General features: G+C 36.9%; 1 protein-coding gene across 1 annotated transcript; it reads right to left on the bottom strand.

Annotated features, from left to right (window-relative positions):
• Window positions 1-917: 917 nt before the first annotated feature.
• LOC149170754 (uncharacterized) lies at window positions 918-1,975 on the bottom strand. The gene has a single exon (XM_089427347.1). The coding sequence runs from the start codon at window positions 1,884-1,886 to the stop codon at window positions 1,260-1,262; it is 627 nt and encodes a 208-aa protein (XP_089283473.1). The 5' UTR covers window positions 1,887-1,975; the 3' UTR covers window positions 918-1,259.
• Between the last annotated feature and the right edge of the window lie 20,616 nt (window positions 1,976-22,591).

Below are 22,591 nucleotides of genomic sequence, written 5' to 3'. Positions count from 1 at the left end.
AACCATTAGTAAATAATTGAATATTAATAGTGAAAACATATGAATAATAAGTTTAAGTTCAAACAGAAAAGAAAAAAATAAAGTATGCAGAGCTCCTCCACCACAAACACAAAATTAACTGGAAAAAAATGGTGGAAAAACACGGAAAAGTACAGAATAATTCTGCATCAAGACATATAATATTTGAATTGAAATTCTCAAAAGTTCTGTAAAGAGCAAAAGATATGATCAAAGTTTGTTTCCTGGATTTGCTCATCGTATAAGTGGTCACACGCAGCGTTGTACACAGTTCCTGATTTCAAATCAAGTTAAAAAGTGAAGAGAATGAGTGAAGGGTTGATAAAGCAGGTTGGAAGAAGTATATTTATGTTTTCTGAGACTGATCGAAAGTAAATAGTGAAGATAGTGGTGGGTACACAGACAAAATTAACATGATAAAAAGTTGCACACTGGCAAAAAGTCAGAATCCTCGATTGCAAACATTGCAGAGACGGCCATCGGAATTACAAGTGACAGTATCAAAATGTTTTAATCCCAGACGATGAAATAAATATGTTTTGTTTCTAGATGAAATAAATATGGTATAATGTTTAAAGATCTGGAGCATTTCTATTTCTAAATTAAGACACAGATTTTGCCTCTTTCAGTTGTTTTTCCTCCTCTGAACATAAAGAGGATAAGGTCACCGCCAATGTCACACACTGCTGGTAAGGATTGAATTTGAAACTGAAAAAATGTTATTATAATAAATAGAGAATGTTCGTTTTCGACCTCTTTAAATATACCGATCATATATAATATTCACAAAATTAGTCTTTAATAAAACAGTTAATCCACAGCTTAAAGCATCAGACCAGAACTATCAGTGGATCGCGGGAATTAAAATAACTGAAAATCGGGATTAATAATAAGCCATAGCAAACATTTAACAAGCTAAATTGAGATGCTAGGCAAAAAAAATTCTGGACAGATATCATATTTCATTTTTTTTCTTCGAGGAGATCCAGGAAAACGAATTTCGGATGAATTATACCATAGTCTAGATTAATCCGCCATGTCAGACACCAAATTTGTAAGAATGCCAAAAAAACAATGTCGCACAATTTGCACAAAATAAATAAAAGAAATTTTTAATGGAACAAACATTGTTTGTATCCCATATCTATTTCTGGTCCGCACCAGATTGAAGCACCGGCTATACAGAAATAAGGAAATCTTGCATTCATTCAAACTTCAAAACCGCTGGCAGTTTACAGTCCTCAAGCAGCAGAAAAAATTTCCCCGTCCAATAACATGACCTGGCTGACAAAATCTATGTTGAGATGATCCTCAAGGTGGGGCGCATCCCAGGCATGCTCGTAGAATTCGAACAGTTCATAGTTTTCAAATTCGTCCACGAAGTGCCAGTTTTCACAAAGCGATTTAAGATTTGGATTCCGCGTCAAACTCTCCTGTCTTTCCTCCAAAGATGGGCAGAATTCTTCTGTTATGTCCCAAACGGGACTCGAAGGAATGCCGAGATCGTCATCTGAAGCCTCCAGGAGATAACATAAATCAACGCCGGAGTCTGTATCTCGAGTTAGGCCTTCGTGGCTGCCAGAGCTATCAGTGGCCGCAGAATTATACCCCAAGTTTGGGGAAGGATAAGAAGCGGAACATGTCGTGGGGATCTCTTCCTCCAGGGTTCTCATGACTCCGTTTACAGCCTCCTCACTGGGAGAGAATTCATCTTCTTCGCCGTCTTCTGCTAAAGTTTCATCTAATTGGAGTAGATCAAGAAACTGGTCTCTCTTTTCGCCGTGAAAGCGTTTCTGCTCCTGGACGTCTATGCAGTCCGGCAGAGCCTCGTGCTCACGGTTGCGTTTCCTGAGCAGCGGCTGAGTCATGATCGAGAAACGGCCCGGAGATTCGAACACGAAACACAACGGTGTTGCAATGATGAGAGGATGATGATTGTTTGTCTTTGCTGCAAAGAGCTGGTCTTTCCTGATAGGTTTGTAGAGGATAGCACGATTGGCTATATATAACGTTTCGATAAGGCAAGGATATGTTTATATTTGTTTGTGTATTATTTTTTAGATAGTGTGAGGTTTAGTGGTTAATGGTTAAAAGTATGTGTTTGTTTAAGAAATTATAAATTAGATATTAGAAAATTAAAATATTTATCTTGTAGACTTGAAAAATCAAATTATTAGGCAAAAATAAATCTCTTATCCTATAAAAAAAATTCCCTACACCTAGACATTCAATGTGAACCATTCAAATTCTGTGACTAATATGAGAGTTTAGATACTGCTGGGATGACTCGTTCCGTCGACCCTATCCACCTAGTTAAAATATTTCTAGAATGTCTGCTTCACGGCAAAGCTGTTCATTTTTGAATGTTAATGCATTTAGAAAGCAGATGCTTGGAATAGGAAACGGTCAACAGATTCGTTAGCTGGTGTGTGTATGTGGTTGTGGCCGGCTTGTCGTGCTCGTTTGACTGATCCAACAGTGTAACTTCTAGAAGTATTGGGGATTTGGGAATGGTGCTCCGCAGAATGGCTTCACCGTAAACGAAGTATAATTTAATCCATCGCTATTCGTTTGTAACGTATGTTCTTCTTACTTCGAAGTTGGGGCTGATTACCAGGCAACGTCACTGTTATTATTGACTAATTATATATAAATTTCCATTATTATAACAAAAGGAAAAGCGGGCTGATTAACTTTTCACACATACGAGGGTGGTTTCGAAGTATTATAAAAAATAAAAGATTGCTGATTAACTTTCTACAGCTGGGTCACTCTCGACTCTGGCTGATTGACTAAAGTTTCTTTAAAGAGAAAAAAGCGGAGACGATAAGAAAGAATCTTTTTTTGACCGAAAAACCCCTAAAAAGTTGTCTTAAATTCAATATAGTGTCCACTATAATATTTTAAGATAATTTTAGTATGGAAGCGATTGTTAAGGAAAGACTCATTGTGAATTGCTTTAAATTAAATAAAGAATTCACTGTAATCTTTTAAGAAAGTGTTAGTGTTATAAGGTAATTTGGAAGATCAAACTTCCATGCTGAAATATCGCATTTCCTTGTGGATAGGCGGGTATACGTGGGAACTTCCGCACTCATTTTAAGATATGAATGACATCCACCAATCCAGATTTAATCTTTTGTGAATTTCAAAGTACGACACCAGGGCATAGGCCCCTGTCCACACCAAAAGAAAAAGACACTTTTAGAGGCTTTTATTAATAAAGATCATGTCAATGACACCAAGCATAAGATATCGCTGAAATACATTGGAGCTCCATGTGCACCTTTCATTGTTCAACCTTTTGATTTGTGTGAGTACCCCACAAGTCCATTTATATGTTTCTATCTAGAAATATCGAGTCCGTGACAAAACCAATAGTTGTCGCCCTTAATTTTCCAAGCTCTATTACGAAAATGACAAAACCCATAGTTGTCGCCCTTAATTTTCCAAGTTCTATAACGAAAATGTGCCGTCCTTATTTGTTCACTACCTTTTTCCACCGATTTGCTTCTCGATGCCTGGTTTTCAAATGAGGAATCCGACGTTCTCCATTGTGAATGATCCTATCATCTTGTTCGCCGAATCGTCTATATTCTAGTATTTACCTTCAAATAAAATAAACTCAATGTTTTTTCAATCACATCGAAGCACAAAGTCTCATTTGGTAGCCGTACCAAAAAAAAATCCGGCACTATCAGAAAAATTGTTCCCACCACATTAGGAAAATTTCCATGAAAATATATAATTTGGTGACCACTATACCACTAAAATTATATAATTGAGTCATTAAAACCACTAATTACATTTACAAATCTCATCCAAGTTCTTTCGAACATGATAAAAAACTCAATGTAAATGCATTATCATAGAACATTTCGGAAACACATCTCAAATACATCAAATCCTCATAAAAACTTTAAATAAAATAAAGGCCAAAGTGAAATTTCCTTCAAATTTTAGACTAGTTACCTCACTACGCATAATACACTTATAATGATTGGACTTAGGATGACCTTGGTGTTTCACTGTCTCTTAGTTGAGTTCACAATATATTCAAATGTTTTATAATTTTTATAGATTAATATACAATTTTGGCATCAATGCCATTTTTAAAAATTGTTTCTTCAGTCCTCATTTTTTTTTTATTACAATACTTCAGAACCTTAGAAATGATATAATGATACATAACCACTTGGCCTATGTGAGAATGTTTCATGATGCACCTTCAAAAATTGTGAATAAGTAAAATGCATTGCAAGGGAATTTATATATAGAAACAAATATCTTACTCTTCCTTGGCATTCTTAGTATATGATTGTAAAAAAATATTTTTCAAAAATGTTGACAAGCAAATCTAGAACTAACAATGAGGCTACAATTAAATCACTACAACAAAACTAAATAGTTGCATAATCAAGACAACAACCACTTCCATAGAATCTTACACAATAGAGCATGACTCCAAACACATATTCCTTGTACAAAATGAAACATAGAGGTTGTTATCACCAAAATATGACCTTGATAGGTTGCTCATCAAGTCAATCTCAGTGTAACTATTTCAAACCAACCTTTTGGCTGAGGCTTAGCCTCCTCAACCTGAGAGGGCTCTCTCAATAGGTTTAAGATTTTTGATTAATGATTAGATGACTAACTCTAGAAATAAAAATGGACAAAAATGTATAACTGGTTGAATAAAAGATTTAGCAAACATCTATTGGGCTATGGAGTCAAAATAGTCTTCAACAAAACATCATAATCAGCTAAACATGGAAGACAAGGCACTTGGAGTTTAGATTTATAAGTGAAACAGTAACACAGTGAATAAACACAATTTACAAGCATGTGAAGGAAGTTAGAACATTTTCCAATGAATTCTAAGTAACACATGTTCATACCACTGCAAATAAGTAATTCAAAAAGGCCATAGAAATCTCAAACACATAAACCCCTTGTGAATCTTGAGTAGTAAAACTGATCTTTGTATTAAGTTTGAAAAACACACAATCTGCCTCAATAACACAGCTTCTTTTGCTAATCAAATTCCAACCATGAGGAATTCAACCTCATGCTTCATATAAAATCTCTACAACCCTTGATTCTATGATCCATCCTTAGGAGAATTCGAATTTCTAAAATTGACACCTATCTACTCATAAAACAAACTCTTAATTACAAGCTGACAACTAACTGTTTTTTTAAGAGTCCTAATACAAATAGGACTGAAACTCCTAAAACATGTTTCAACAACCTTATCTAAGACTTAAATAAATTCTTTGACAATTGTTAATCCATGTCTTCAACCTTTATGATGCCTCCAACATTGTTACCAACCCTACTGATCCATCACCTATCTGTCCAAAAATTGTCTTTGAACAACATGTGTAAAACTGGAAAATTCTGATTTCTGAAAATATGGCTTCAAAGAAAACCTTGTTTCTTTCAACTGGTAACACTTTTGAGGAAAGTGAGAGAGGTTATTGTAGCTGGAGATTTTATGAAGAGAAACGTCTTTCATAATTCTAAAAGATTTTTTCATTTGGCCAAAAACTAATCATGAAGTGAACTACTAAAACTAGAAAATAGAGTTTTTCTCTTAATGACTTTCAGCAGTTTTGTAGCGCACGTTGGGTCATAAATGCCTCCCACCTCATAATGAATTTAAAGAAACTGAGAGAGGTTTTTGTATTTAAGTATGTTAGAAAGAAAAACCTCTTTCAATTTTCAAAAATGAGTTTTCAATTACTCAGGAACCCCCTTGGAAGTTGACTACTAGCTGCACTACGAAACTGTGGATTTCTGTATGATTGCAAAAATTTAACCCTAAACTTAATGGAATGACTTCTAAATGGAAAATGTGACATATTTGAGCATAAAGTGAACCTAAAGGACTTTATTTGGAAATGAAAGATGACATTTTAAGACTTCAAACCCTATCACTTACCCTTTTATCAAGACTAAAATTACCTTTAGACCTCCTTGAAATCACGACCAAAAGCTGAGTTGACACAATGATGTTTTGAGAATTTTTGGGTGATAACAGAGGCCATGAAAGAATTAACATACAAACACTTCAAACCACGTACCTTTGTACAACTCCAATGAGGAGATATTCCATGTTCTTCTTGTGAGACCTCCCTTATATCTCATGTTGTCTGTAAACAAACCATTGGTGAATGTATACTTCAGTCGCATTGATCTAGCCGACTTCAAACCATTTTGAAAGGGACAAATTAACCCCTTTTTTGTATTTATTTGAGAAACACATGCATATAAGGTTTTAACTTTTCATCCACTGGATGGGCGCATTGGCAAGACAATGGGTAATAAAGCTCACTTCTCCTCTTTTACATGATGTGACTTAGTAGAAAGAATTTGTCTACTTGAAAATTTTATGTGTTACACATCCAAGAGAGTTCATAGATGAGGATATATTGAAAGATGGATCAAGTCGTTTTTATTAGTGATGAGTCAACCTTTGTTATCATGAGGCCCTAGCTTATCGTTGTGTTTTCAATGAAATCATTGTCACAAAGGTATTAAAGAAGGATACTTTATTCAAATTTCTTGATTAGAAATTAGGGTCTTTGTATAATGTGTGAGAGGAGGGAGAGGAGATTTCATTGAGCCATTTCCATGCAATTATGACAAGCATAGAGTTCCCTAAAAGAGGCAATGCCTCATGAATTCAAGAGTTAACAAGAGTAATATATTTCCAAAGTGTTGAAACTTCTACTTTATTGTCTAAAACTATGCTCACGACAAATGCAAAAGAAGCTATATGTTTTCCATTAAAGCTAATCATGACTCTACATGACCCTCTCATACTCTTAGCATCATATAAATGCATTTTGGAGGAGAAAAAATTAAAACTTTGGAAATGATCTTAAAAAATCCATACATGAATGAAATAAAGGATACTAAAATAATTTTCATTTTCAAAAAAATAACATTCATAGATTATCTCTCGCAGGTTTTGGTATATTCTAGAAATACCAAAAACATTTCATATATTTATATATATAAATGATTGGATTCCAATATATTCTAAAAATACCAAAAACGCTTCATATATTTATATATATAAATGATTGGATTCCAGCATCTTTTGAAAATGGTAGTGAGCATAGAATTTTGGTTGTTATTCACAAATGCTCATTAACTCATCATTGTTATTTAAGAAAATCATGCCATTTAAACTAACTGTTCTTTGTATATATAAAATTCTTGTTCATTTAACTGTGTATGTTATCTTTTGTAAATGAAAAAACCTATCATAATTAAATTTTCAATTGTAGTGAACAAAGTGATTATTTGTTTCTATCTGCAAATTCTCAATGACTCGTTATGTTATTTAAGAAAACCATACCATTTAAATTTTGACTATTACCAAAATATTTCTATTTTTGAGTTGTTAGCTAATTTGTTTATATTCGACAAAAATAAAGTCTTAAACAATGAAAAATAATTCGACAATTTCTTAAAAATAATTTTATTTTAAATAACATTTACTAAATAAATAACTTTCGATAGCATTGACATTAAAATTATAATATTGAAATTAAATGTTATCGAATATCATATAGTCTTAACACCATACAATCCCGTTGCAATATAAATTTTGTATCTAAGAAAATTTGAAAGAGGAAATTACTCGGCCATGATTGATGTCTAAAGGTTTAGAAAAAAAAATAAAAATTGAATAATCACTATCTGCAAGGGGACATAAATTAGAATCCATTTGGAGAGCACATGATTCTAATGAGTGGTGAAAGACTCAGTGATCTTGAATTTGCTTGCACGACTCATTCCATCAATAACCACAACCCACCTCTCCTCCACAATCAGTGGGCACGCTCTCTCGTATTAAGTTTCAGATTTAAAAATTTTGACTTTTTCAGCCTTACGGTTACAAGTAAAATTTCGACTTTTCAGCCTTAGGGTTACCAGTAATTTTCATTAAAGTCTATCAATTACCAAAGGCCAAGCCACAAGAGAAGAGAACCATATGGTGCAGTACAAAAAAAAAAAATGAAAGTTATGGCGTATATAAACACCATAAAACTCATCCATGTTATCAATGTGGGATATATACCATACCCACAAATAAAAAATGCACAACATATAATCTCCATGTAGCTTTCAATGCAGGGCGTTGGCAGTCAAATATCAACGATCAGGGCGTTGGCAGTCAAATATCAACGATCACAGTTGAATTGTGTGACCCCGGGATATTCAAAGTTTACCAAAGGGGAGTTCGCTATGGGTTGTTTTTCCAAATATCCTATGGCTAGGTGGCAATGTTTCGTTGGAGTGCAACCCCTAGCTTGAAACAACATACAACTATTACCATTTGCATTCCACCTTCGGTTTACTCCATACAATTGTATGACAACAACACAATTATACACTTGTTCAAAAATTCCAGAAAGTGCATTCAAAACCAACTGCCAACTAAAACAGATGTCGAGATCTTCCACCACATGAGTTCACAAGAGACACTTTTGTCCTCCTTTGAATTGAACAATATATGCCCAAAATCTGCAAAGTGAGGATGCTCTAAAATCTCTTTCAGCGTATGCAGTGAATTGGCATGAAACCCTTTCACTTGACCTAATCTAGCATTCTTAGTGCTTGCAATGTCCTAGTTATTGTTGAAATGAGGAAGCAGATCCATTCTTAAATCATCAAAATTGGATCAGCTATAAATGGATTCGTAGAAAGTGCCCTTGTTGATATATAAGAAAAATGTGGGATTTTTGAAGAAGATCGGATGGTTTTGAAAAAATACGGGAGGCTAGACATGGATTCAGTGCTGATGTTTTGGATATTATGTCAAATAGTCACTTTGGGAAACACATTCACAATTTTTGGAACAAATAGCTCGACTGCATACCTCTCTTTTCATTAAATGTTTGTGTGTGCTTCACTCCATTTTCAAAGTAATCAAATATATGGATTCTTCATCTGGTAGCTCGATTGGATTCCTCCGAGCATTCTTGGATATATAGCTAGAAATTTATTCTTGAGATTATGTTGAGTTTTTAAGGTTCATCTATTGCAAAATTCCAAATCAAGTTGTTGTTGCTTCGGGTAAGGAAGAAGGAAGTTAAAAGGTGAACATTTATACAATACTTGGTTGAACTGACAAGCTTGCTTTTATGACCTTCCTCTACTGTCTCTAATTACACTGAAACAAAATCAAGAGAATTGTGAATTTAGCTATTTTTTAAAGGGATAACATAGACGATTTTTCTTGTTCAGTTGGTTGGACATAACACCTTTTCCTGAGAAAATAGGTTTTGTCGCAGGGAAGCAAGCATTTTTCACTTGTCCAATAGTTGGAGGCCTTTTGAATGATACAATTGGAAACATGATTGAGATGATCATAGCATCATATGCTCTTGAAAATAGAATTACTTGCATTGCGCAATGATATTTTACTTGGTTTTGTCTTTTCAAACATGTTGTTTATGCTTGGATGTGCCTTTTCATAGGTGGTGTTATTCACAATAAGAGAAAACAAGTTTTTATAAGGTTGTTAATGTTGTCAACTCAGGATTATTAATGATGGTTGTTATGGGCCTATTTTTCCAAGTTGTGTTGTGATTTATGCACATAGAATTGCAGGTTGGAAAATCACAATTATCCCTTTCAAAGTTGAGAAATTGGTTCATTGGTGTAGCCTATCTATTCTACCCTATCTTCCATTTGAAGAGTCACAAAAATCTTTATGACTCCATAGATTAGACTAAGGTTACCTAGCAAATAATTTGGTTTCAGAAGAATTTAATGAACTCATGTTAATAGGAATACATTGAAAGTATATCAAGGTTTTACAACATTGGTTTAGTTGTTGTAGAGGGGACTCCAATAGATGGAATGTCCAGAATACTTTGTAAGGACTCTGGACACCACATATCTCCACAATGGTATGATATTGTCCACTTTGGGCCTAAGCCCTCATGGATTTGCTTTTGGACTTACCCCAAAAGGCCTCATACCAATGGAGATATTTGTCCATCCTTATATACCCATGATCTTCCCCACTTCTAGTCAATGTGGGACTATTTGGTCGTATACCCAACAATCCTCCCCTCGAACAAAGGACCATCGAGCCTCCCCTCAAACGATTATCCATCCGTCCACTCTCTACCAACCAGGATTCTCTGCTCCAATGCGTTGGAAGCACACGCCTTACATGGAAGCACCACCTGCCTCGAGAGCTTTTGCTCTATCCCAGGTCAACTCCTCTTCACCGTGTTGGGGCCAGGACACGTCCATGAAGAATCCGGAGCACACCGCCTGTCTAACCGAGCTCATCCACGGATCCCATCGTGATATTACCGGGGCCCACCACCTTCGTTCGACATTCCGAGAATTCATCCACTTGGCTAACTTTGGGGCATGGCTCTGATACCACTTGTAAGAACTCTGGAATTTTTACAAACAATGTTTACAGAAATCCAATTTTCCAGATCTTAGATTAGGAAGTAACTTTCGGTCAGCCAAAATTTTCAATCCTCTTTCACTCATATGCCCCAATCTTTGATGCCATAAGTGAATGGAACTACTGTCATGTTCAGACACAGACACATGATCTGACCCAGTTCTACCTTCTAACTGAAATAGATTTCCTACTTTCTTAGCCTTCATCACTAGTAAAATACGTTTATAGATTTTCATAACTCCACCTTGAATTACAGTTTTATATCCATTCAGATGTTTGGGGTCCAGCTCCTACAGCTTCATATGGTGGTTCATCTTATTTTGTATCATTCATTGATGACTTCTCTCGGAAAGTTTGGGTCTTCATGTTGAAAAAGAAGTCTGATGTTTTTACAGTTTTCAAGCAGTTTAGAGCATTGGTAGAAAACAGCACTGGTAGAACTATAAAATGTTTAAGAACTGACAATGGTGGTGAGTTTTCCTCCAAGGAGTTTGACAGCTATTGCAAGGATGCAGGGATCGAGAGACATAAGACCACGGTTTATACTCCTCAGCAGAATGGAGTTGCTGAACGCATGAACAGGACTCTTCTAGAGAGAGCAAGGTGTATGCTGAGTAACGCCGGGTTGCCAAAGGAGTTGTGGACGGAAGCGGTGGCAACTGCTTGTTATGTGATAAACCGATCTCCATCAACGGCAATAGACTGCAAGGTTCCGCAAGAGGTATGGACAGGACACCCTTGTGACTATTCTAAACTCAGAGTGTTTGGTTGTGATGCATATGCTCTAGTGCCTAAACATCAGCGAACTAAATTAGATCCAAAGTCTAAAAGGTATATCTTTGTTGGGTATGGTGATGGAACAAAGGGATTTAGATTGTGGGATCCTACTACCCGCAAAATCATCATCAACAGAGATGTAAGGTTTAATGAATCCTCTCTTGTACAGTTAAATGTAGATAGAAGATTAAAACAGGATGATGTATCTGATTTCCAGCATATTCAGTTTGACAGCATTTCTAATGATAGTCATAACGACCCTAGTTCAGATTCTAGTCATGAACAGGTTTCAGAATCAGATTATGAACAGGGTTCAGATGGAGGACATGAACAGGTCTCAGATGGCGATCATGAAGAAATTCCTACAGTTGATAGACAGCCAGTTGTGGAAGCACCAGAAACATTCTTAAGGAGATCTACAAGGATCAAACGCCGTCCGAGAAGGTATGATGATTCAGTTGCTTTGATTGCTAATGATGATGAACCTTTGTGTTATCAGGAAGCTGTAGAAGGTTCAGATAGTGACAAATGGAAAGCAGCCATGAAGGAAGAAATGATGGCCTTAGGTAAGAATGGCACGTGGGATCTAGTTGAACTTCCCAAAGGCAGGAAAACTGTGGGATGCAAGTGGGTCTTCAAGCTGAAACGAGGTGTGAATGATACGGAAGACAGGTACAAAGCGAGACTGGTTGCAAAAGGGTTTTCTCAGAAAGCTGGCATAGACTTTCATGAGATATTTTCACCAGTGGTTAAAATTGTTTCAATTAGAATTGTGTTAGCATTAGTGGCTTTGTTTGATTTGGAGTTGCAGCAGTTAGATGTTAAGACTGCATTTCTACATGGTGATTTAGATGAGGAAATATATATGGAACAACCGGAAGGGTTTGTTCAGCATCGCAATGCGAAATTTGTCTGCAGGCTCAAGAAGTCATTATATGGCCTGAAGCAGTCGCCTCGGCAGTGGTATAAGAAGTTTGATTCTTTCATGTTGAGTCAGAAATATGTAAGAAGTGAATATGATCATTGTGTTTATTTTAAGCAGTTAAATAATGGCATGTTCATTATCTTAGTGTTGTATGTTGATGATATGCTTTTAGCAAGCAAAAGCATTGAAGAAATCAATAGGTTGAAGACTCAGATGGCAAGGACGTTTGATATGAAAGATCTAGGAGCCGCAAGACAGATTTTGGGCATGGAGATTTTCAGAGACAGGGGCAATGGTAAGCTGTGGCTATCACAACAGAAGTATGTTGAGAAAATACTTTTGAGGTTTGGTATGAACAATGTGAAGCCTGTGTCGATCCCTTTAGCTTCCCATTTTAAGCTTTCTTCGAGTTTATGTCCTAATACCGATGAAGAAAAGGATTATATGTCTCGAATTCCTTATGCCAATGTAGTAGGATGTTTGATGTATGCGATGGTGTGTACGCGACCAGATATTTTTCATGCAGTTGGGGTTGTCAGCAGGTACATGGCAAATCCGGGTAAAGAGCACTGGTCAGCAGTAAAATGGGTGCTTCGGTACTTGAGAGGCACAAGTAGTTATTGTATTTCTTACAATAAGAGTAGTGAATATGTTTGCGGATATGTTGATTCCGATTTTGCAGGTGATCTAGATAAGAGAAGATCAACTTCAGGGTACGTCTTTACTCTTGCAGGTGGAGCTATAAGCTGGATGTCAAAGCTACAGAATATTGTTGCTTTGTCTACTACTGAAGCAGAATACATTGCTGCTTCTCATGCTCGCAAAGAGGTGGTTTGGTTGAAAGGTTTGCTTGGTGAGTTTGGTAGGTTACAGGACAACATCAGGTTACTTTGTGACAGTCAAAGTGCAATACATTTGGCTAAGAATCCGGCCTATCATAGTAAGTCAAATCATATTCCAATCAAATATCATTTTGTAAGACAGGTTATCACTGAAAGGGGAGTTTCTCTTGAAAAGGTGCATACAAAGGAGAACTGTGCAGACATGTTCACGAAACCAGTTTTGTTGGAGAAGCTACGCTGGTGTTTGGCTTCTCTTGGCTTGCAGAAAAGATAAAATAATAATAACAGGGCATCAGGCGAATTGTTGTCAAGGTGGAGACTGTTGAGATTTTCTGTTTGAAGTAAAATAGGCAGAAATCTCTGTAGGTGACAACAATAGAAAATTTGTTGCTGGATTATCTCCAGGTTGTTGGGAGCAAATTAATGCATCCTAAATTTGATGTGAGAGCAGTTAGATTCTCTCTACTATAAAATAGGTTGTCATACGGATAGCTGGGTGTGAGTGTGAGAGTTTCATTGATGTAATCTCCTGTTGATTAATGAGAATTGCCGATGCCTATGTTTGGTGGACGTAGCCCAGATTGGTTGGGTGAACCACGTAAAAAGCTGTGTTCTATGTGTTTGATCTTCTGCTGTGTTAATTCTGTGTTTATTTAATTTTACTGTCCACCTGATCCAACATACTTTACATTGACATAAACCCAAAAAAGGAAAAAACATCTAAATGCTTTTGGGTCACATAATTCCTTAATTCATTAGATTTTAGTAAACCCAATCAACAGGTTATCATATAGATAATTAAAGGAGGCTAGTAACAAAGTGCAACAGTGGGAGATGAATTAAGGAATTATGTAATCCATAACAGAGAAATTGGGAATGGGTCGATTGAAGCTGAACCTCTGCTCCCACTGATGGTTGTGCCTGTCCATAGACATACCCAACGAAAGAAAAATTGGAGTTGCAGAGGTTCAAGAAAAGTAAAATGAAAAGCCTGCAACAACCAATAAGTTATGTGTTTCGTCTTTGAATAACAAAATCTTCGATATTACTTACCCATCAAAGAATCAAGAATAGGCGAAATCGCATGCCACCACAGAGCCCATCGTTGTGTCAAACGTCGGCTGCAGATGTTGGGGATCATCAAAAAAATCGCACCGACTACACACACAAGAAGAAAAATGTGTCCAGGTTAATAAAAGTTGTGTTTGGAAAAATGAAAAAATTGATGGCGATCGCACTATAGAACATGGTAATAATAATTCAGTGCCTTCGTCTCGTTGTTTCCCAATGAATTCTCGTTTCTCTAGCACTTCAGCTAACTCCCCTACGGCTAAACTAATTTCAAATGGTAAACAATCCAACAATTCTGCCAATTTCATATCATACGTTGAACTGCTAATTTCATATCATGCACCTTAGTTAATGGCATCTAGATCGAAGGGGAACAAAAAATGGTTGTGCAAAACCTTTCCACGCTTTGGATTTTAACTTGAAAAAGGAAAACGAAAATGGAGAGCGGGCATTGGCTGAGGTGAATAGTGTGTGCTCATTCGAAGTCGGAAAAAAAACACGGTGAATAGTCTATGCTCACCCGAAGCTGACAAAGAAAACACCTTCAGTGTAAAAATAGAAAGCAAGCATTGGTTGAGGTGAACAATGTTTTCTCACCCAAACTCGCAAAAAAACACGTCTAGTGTAAATATAACAAAATACTTGAAGTTTTAGAGCTTTACCCACAATGCCACCTACAACACGCCTACGCTATAAGGTCTAGTTCCCAGGCATGGACAATGGAGAAAGGCTTGATGGTCGTGTACAATGATCAACATCGATAGCAACAAAGGAAAGAATGCGTTACATATTGATAAGAAAAATAATGAATAATGTTAAAAAGAATATAAAATATAAATAAAAATAACAAAATGGCTTGATGGTCGTGTACAATGATCAACATCGATAGCAACAAAGGAAAGAATGCGTTACATATTGATAAGAAAAATAATGAATAATGTAAAAAAGAATATAAAATATAAATAAAAATAACAAAATAATTTCTAAAATTAGAAAATTTTAAATAATAAAATATAATAAAATATATTATATAAGATATCGAAAGGAAAATTGTAAATTTCGTATTCAAATTTAAGAATATGGATAAGGATTAAGTTTTTTATAATTTTATAATTATTTTATTTTATGTAATGTATTATTTTTTTTTCAAATTTGGTTATATTTAGTTATTTATTTTTTAAAATTGAAGTGTATTAGTATTTTTAATTTTAAATATAAATTTATATTTAATAATTTATAAAAAATAGTATATGTAAAATTTATATAATAATTTTATAATAAATTGTAAATAATCAAATGGTCAATTGATAAATTGTAAGCAAGTGAATATACGATTAGTAAATAATTGAATATTAATAGAGAAAACATGTGAATAATAAATTTAAGTTGAAAACAGAAAAGAAAGGAAAAAAATAAAATATGCAGAGCTCCTCCACCGCAAACACAAAATTAACTTGAAAAAAACGCTGAAAAAACACGGAAAGACAGAGTATAGAATAATTCTGTATCAAGACGTAGAATATTTGAATTGCACTTCTCAAAAGTTTTGTAAACTTTAAACTGTATGAGCAAAAGATATGATCAAAGTTTGTTTCCAGGATTTGTTCATCCTATAAGTGCTCAGACACAGCGTTGTACACACTTCCTGAATTGAAATCAAGTTGAAAAGTGAAAAGAATGAGTGAAAGGTGGATAAAGTAGATTGGAAGAAGTATATTTATGTTTTTTGAAACTGATCGAAATTGAGGGAAGATACACTGGAAATTGAGGGAAAAAATGGTTTGGGTGAAGACAGTGGTGGGTACAGACAGACAAAATTAACACAATCAAAAGTTGCACACTGGCAAAAAAGACAGAATCCTCGATTGCAAACATTCCAGAGACAACTATCGGAATTACAAGTGACAGTATCAAAAATGTTTTAATCCAACACCATGAAATAAATATGATTTGTTTCTAGATGAAATAATATGGTATAATGTTTATAATCTCTCAAAATTTTATGATCTTCAAATGCATCGATCTTGAATGACCATAATAAGTCGTTTGGGCCATTACATGAACCCTCCAGAAGTGCTCACTATTATTAGAAGGAAAGGCAAGATCTGGAGCATTTCTATTTCTAAAGTAAGACAAAGATTTTGCCTCTTTCAGTTGTTTTTCCTCCGCTAAACATAAAGAGTGTAAGGTCATTGCCAATGTCACAGACTGCTGGTAAGGGTTGAATTTGAAACTAAAAATTTTGTTATTATAATAAATAGAGAATTTTAGTTTTCGAACTCTTTAAATATACCGATCATATATAATATTGACAAAATTAATCTTTAATAAAAAAGTTAATCAACAGCTTAAAACATCAGACCAGAGCTATCAATGGATCGCAAGAATTAAAGTAACTGAAAATTGGGATTAATAAGAAGCCATAACAAACATTTAACAACCTAAATTGAGCTGTTAGGCAAAAAATAAATTCTAGACAAACATCATATTTCAATTTGTTTCTTCCGAGGAGATCCAGGAAAACAAATTTTGAATGAATTATACCATAGTTTAGATTAATCTAAAAGGTGTTGAAACTTTATCAGATACCAAATTTGTAAGAATGCCAAAAACTATGTTGCACAATTTTAATGGTACAAATGTTGTTTGTATCGTATAGCTATTTCTGGTCCGTACCAGATTGAAGCACCGACCATACAGAAATAAGGAAATCTTGCATTCATTCCAACTTCAAAACTGCCGGCAATTTACAGTCCTCATGCAGCAGAAAAAATTTCCCCGTCAAATAACATGACCTAGCTGACAAAATCTATGTTGAGATGATCCTCAAGGTGGGTCGTGTTATGCCCCTACTCTGGTGGTACTCTTTCAACCGCACTATAGGAGGTGCGGCACCACCAACCACTTTCTTTTCACCAATACTTGCGATCGTGGACTACACCTACTTTCAATACTTAATTTATTTTCTTCTTTTACCAAGTATATGTTTTCATTATAACACAGTGAAAACCATTAACATTCACCATAAACAACATTAACCATAAATGCACAATAGTTATAAAGGGAGGGGCAACTCCCTGTAATGAGTCTGCCCACAATATCAATATATATATAAGTTACAATCTTGAGAAACCCTAAATTTACACTTAGTCAAATTTTACATTCACCCGGCAAACTCGGTTTCCCAGCTCGTCGGCGCGCCCGCACGGTTGCCACACGACTTGCCCAACTCGTCGTTTACCCCTGAACGCATTCGTTCAGCTACTGTGTTGTTTTCCAACTCGGCCGCCGCTACCCGTGTCACCGTGCCACCCAACTCGGGCACCTCCGCACGCCGGTTGCACCTTCAAAAACCAACACCTCCGTCTCACTTTGTTTCACCTAACCGGGCGCTCCCACCCGCGGGTCACCCTGCATGAGTTATCCCAACCAACTTGCCCAACGTTTCGTTCGGCGGGCACACACGTCGTGTCACCCTGCCCGAGCTCCTTCGTTCACGCCTTTCAGTTCACCCGTTGTGCGGGCTCATCTGCACTGTCATTCTGCACCTAACTGCAGAACCACCGTGTGCCTTAGCTCACACTTCGACTTCGCACTTGTTGCTTGGTCGAATGGTTCGATGATCCAACTCCATCTCATCACCAGTTATATATATGTGTTTGCCCGTTGTGTGGGGCATTCGGCCAACCCACCAACCATAACATATCAGTTCATAAACACGTCGACCCGCCTATGTGCTACCGTTGTTTCATGCCCCTTTGCTATTTGGCTCAAGTCGGCTCGTGGGCTCGAGCTGCCCGCTCACCCACCATAAGTCTGCAGCCTTAGCTCGTTGCCACACTAGCCCGTTCGCTTGCCAACCGCAGCTCGCCCTCCCTCCTGTGTCTCACACTTCGCTAACTCATTGGTTCGCTCGTTTCCATTGTTCAACACGCCCGGTGGGAACGCCCGGTGGGCACACCCGTGCTGCTCGACCGTCGCAACTACCGTAGGGTGTTACATCCTCCCCCACCTAAGGTCATTGCCGTCCTCGGCAATCCGGCTATCCTCCGTAGCTTCCATCTGTCACCAAGATGTCCATACCAATGCCACATAATCCATCAGTATGTGTTCTACAAACAATCATCTTCTTGATCCATGAATTCAATCCATCTATATATTGCAAACATCCCTGCAACATATATAATATGACAATCTCCATCATGTGTTGTTCCATCATGTGAACTCCTCTGCATAATACTCCAGCCAACACAACATCTCAGTCGAAACCAAGACATCTATCTGACACAAACCCAGTGCACTACATGCCCTCATGTCATTGAACTAATTGGGTAGCTAATTCAACAGTAGCGCTCAATCCATGAAAATGTACCTTCTCCATGCCACCATTGGTTGTTTCTTCAATATCCTATCACAATTTCAAACTCAATCAAGAATCTGCTCCAAACCCATGCTCAGGTCCATGGAAACTCCATCCCATCTACAACATGTCATGATGCTAATTCCAATGTGTTGCCTCGCAGTCGCATTCATTCCTGCATCCTCTTCCTGTCATCATAATGCTTGTTCAAATGTTTAGGGACTCATTGCCATGAGCAGCGAACAATGAGCCCCATCTTCTAAGTCACCTAAGAATATGTGGAGGGAGCAAAGCCTGAAGACTCTCCCTCACTAATCAACGCAATCCATCTATCTGGATCTTCCGCCTCCATCCTCTGTAGATATGCAACCCAATCCTCCACCTGGACATTTGGCCTCATATATTCTTCATCATCGTCATCGTCATCCTCTACTGCCTCCAGCCTCCTAAACAAATCCAAGATGCTATTTGACAATGTCTTGATAACCTGTGACTGTTCCATAAGCTTTGTCTCTGGAATAGACATCTGCTTACAGACCTCATCCATACGCTTCTCATCCTCCATCTGCATCACTACCAACTTACACTCGGACCTTAGGCAAAATGTTTCTCCGAAGAAAACGGGATACAGAGCTCAAAAGCTAACGAATTTTCAATGGCTAGGAAAATTAATGTTATTGGAGGAAGAAATTTACCGGTAAAATCAATATAGCAGCACTGTAAATAAGCCATTGACACTGAGTTGACTACAGAATTGATTCGCACCGGAGACCTCCCCTATACAGATTGACAAGACTTTCCAATAAAATTATGCAAGGAGGAGACCTCCTCTGTACAGATTGACAGGACCTTTCCAATAAAATTATGCGGCAAGATTCGCTTCCTTAACACACAACCTTGTGTAACCTAGCCTTCAAAGATTTACAATTGTGGTGATTAGAAGATAACACCAATGTCGACCATTATATACTATAGGAGTGTAGACGGGTCTTCGTTAGATTTAAAATGTGGTTAGTGTAATAAAGTGAACAACATCATAAACTTCTTGTCATCCTGACAAATTGGCTTCAAAAGCAAACAAGGGAAGCTACGAGGCAGCAAGTCCCTGCATTAAGTTTAGCCTGAGAATGCACCCGTGAAAACCAAACTAGATGTTGAAAAAGTACCACTCCTACATGCTAGCTGTTCCATTGCTCATCCTGCCCCTTCATTAAGTTCAGCCTGAGAATGCACCTGCACCTGCATCGACTGAGAAAGTGCCACTCCTGCATGCTAGCTGTTCCATTGCTCATCAATGTTATGATTCAGAAGCTAGAGCAAGGGAACTCTGTTTTTAAGCATTTGTCAGCTACAGTTAAGAAGGAGCATGCTAAACTCCTGTACACAGTCGAAAAAGGAAACTCCTATACACAGTCGAAAAAGGGGCACTCATTCCTGCAACTAAAACCTTGATCACAACATTTGCCTCCAGGTAAAGATCTGATTCATTTACATTTTCCAGCCAGAAAAGAATTCATTTAATGAGAGGAGTGCATCAGACCTCAGAGAGAATAAAAAAATACCACTGTGAAGAAAATCAGTCCACTATAGCTAACTAGTCAAACAAAAGATTCAGGGACAAACTCCAGTAATGCTAGCTATTCCATTGCTCATCCTGCCCCTGCATTAAGTTCAGCCTGAGAATGCACCTACACCTACATTGACTGAGAAAGTGCCACTCCTGCATGCTAGCTGTTCCATTTCTCATCAATGTTATGATTCAGAAGCTAGAGCAAGGGAACTTTGTTTTTAAGCATTTGCCAGCTACGGTTAGGAAGGAGCATGCTAAACTCCTGTACACAGTCGAAAAAGGGGCACTCATTCCTGCAACTAAAACCTTGATCACAACATTTGCCTCCAGGTAAAGATCTGATTCATTTACATTTTCCAGCCAGAAAAGAGCATTTGCCTCCAGGTAAAGATCTGATTCATTTACATTTTCCAGCCAGAAAAGAATTCATTTAATGAGAGGACTGCATCAGACCTCAGAGAGAATAAAAAAATACCACTGTGAAGAAAATCAGTCCACTGTAGCTAACTAGTCAAACGAAAGATTCAGGGACAAACTCCAGTAACATAACAAGTGAGATTGAATATCAAGGTTGAGAATGTGTAGAAAAGCCGTATTTCTATAATTGAGTTTTAGCAGGAGTTCATAGTGTGACAAACAGTCACTATTCTAAATTATTGTAGGAAGGCCATGGCAATTCACAAATTTCAGTGTAAAAAAAGGAGAGAAATACACCAATGGTATGATTCAGAGCAAGGAAACTCTGTTTTTATTATTTTAAGGGTTTGCCATCTACAGTTAAGGAGGAGCATGCTAAATTCCTGTGCACAGTCATGGCCAGCCTTCTATATTTCTCATCAATGTTATGATTCAGAAGCTAGAGCAAGGGAACTCTGTTTTTAAGGATTTGCCAGCTACAGTTAAGAAGGAGCATTCTAAACTCTTGTACACAGTCGAAAAAGGGGCACTCATTCCTGCAACTAAAACCTTGATCACAACATTTGCCTCCAGGTGAAGATCTGATTCATTTACATTTTCCAGCCAGAAAAGAAAAAGATATGACATGGAAGATAAACCTTGATCACAACATTTGCCTCCAGGTGAAGATCTGATTCATTTACATTTTCCAGCCAGAAAAGAAAAAGATATGACATGGAAGATGTAGGCATCTTACCGAGAATTTGCAACAGGGATGTGATGTAAAGTTTCGAGGACAGTTGTAGGTCATGGAGGGTCTTTTCACTAAATTCCTGTGCAGAGTCATGGGCAGCCTTCTATATTTCTCATCAATCTTTTCACTACTTGGCAGTGTCCAACCTAGAAACTATAAGCAGCTGGATCTGTTGAAGTATGCATTTACAGATGGTAGTCTAATAACCCAGAATTAGTCCCAGGTGCTTGATAGAACAACAGAGGGGAGCTGAGGTTTATTTCTTAAGTTCCTTACGAAATGTATAAATGCATGTTCATAAAAGCCTCAAGGAGATGAGAATCTTCTTGACATAGATTCGAGAGTGGAGGTTCTAATCAATGTCCAATGGAGGGTGAAGGTTGCTTCAACTTGCGCCTCTGACATGCCTGACCAGGCTTTTAGCAGAAATGTTTAGGATGCTAGGGCCTGCTGGTTTAGTTTTTCTTCTGGCTCCTGGAACATGTCTTGTTCAAACATGTATTTTCTTGTGTTCGAAGTTTGAACTTTGAAGGTCAAGGAAACAAAAATAAAGCACAACTTATTGCAGGCTTCAAGATAAATTCCACCAATTTGATAGAAAGTTGGCAGTAGGGCGGATGGAATTTAGGCTTGGCAAGTGCTTTTATCTGTTTATGCTCAAAAATTAAAAGCTTGCTCCATGATTTTGTTAGTTGATACAAATTTTCATGTTTAGTGTCATATACCTATGCTCCCTTGGCATATTAAAGGATCTGTAATGATTATATCATTTTGAAAAAAGACTACAATGAAAGCTAAAGGGTATAATCCACAAAAAAGAAGAAATAAGCTTCAAAGTGAACCTTCGAAAATTATTTTTTCAGATAAAAAGAATAATAATAGCAAATCATGGACATAATTGAAAGAACGTCTTGTAAGAGATGAAGGTGATAGGAATCTTTTTCACAGAGTCTCAAAAGTGGGACTTTCAAGGGATGTCCAATGGAGGGTGAAAACCACAACTCTAACGTGTCTGACCAGGCTTTCAGCAGGAGCACTTCAGATGCAAGGACCTCCTGGTTTTGTTTTTCTTCTGGCCCTGGAACATGAGATTTTGTTGAAATTGTATCCTCTCATGTCAATACTTAATTGATAAAGTAAATTCCAAATATGTTTTTCTATCCTTCAAACTCCTGTCTGTATCTTACAGTGTAAGTACTTTGAACAGAACTTCATCTCTATATCTGTCAGAAGTGAAACACCCATTTTTTCCCTTACTAAGATTGTTCACATTTTAAGGAAAAAAATGGATGTTTCACTTATACAAGATACAAAGATAAAGTTACTGTTCTAAGCATTTACATTATATAATACAACCTAAAAATTGATTCAGGCATCCTAAATTCACAAGTTTCTTCAATCCCAAGTGCAAATGGAGGCCAATAA

This window comes from Pinus tabuliformis, chromosome 4_2, assembly GCF_031772625.1.
Source record: "Pinus tabuliformis cultivar Carrire ecotype Pingquan chromosome 4_2, CPIR1, whole genome shotgun sequence".
Taxonomy (NCBI): domain Eukaryota; kingdom Viridiplantae; phylum Streptophyta; class Pinopsida; order Pinales; family Pinaceae; genus Pinus; species Pinus tabuliformis.
Note: the sequence above shows the minus strand (reverse complement) of the source record. Positions and strands in the feature narration are given on the sequence as shown.

Bases quoted from the DNA above. Each gene is read 5' to 3' on its own strand.
- LOC149170754 (XM_089427347.1), bottom strand. From the start codon at position 1,886: ATGACTCAGCCGCTGCTCAGGAAACGCAACCGTGAGCACGAGGCTCTG.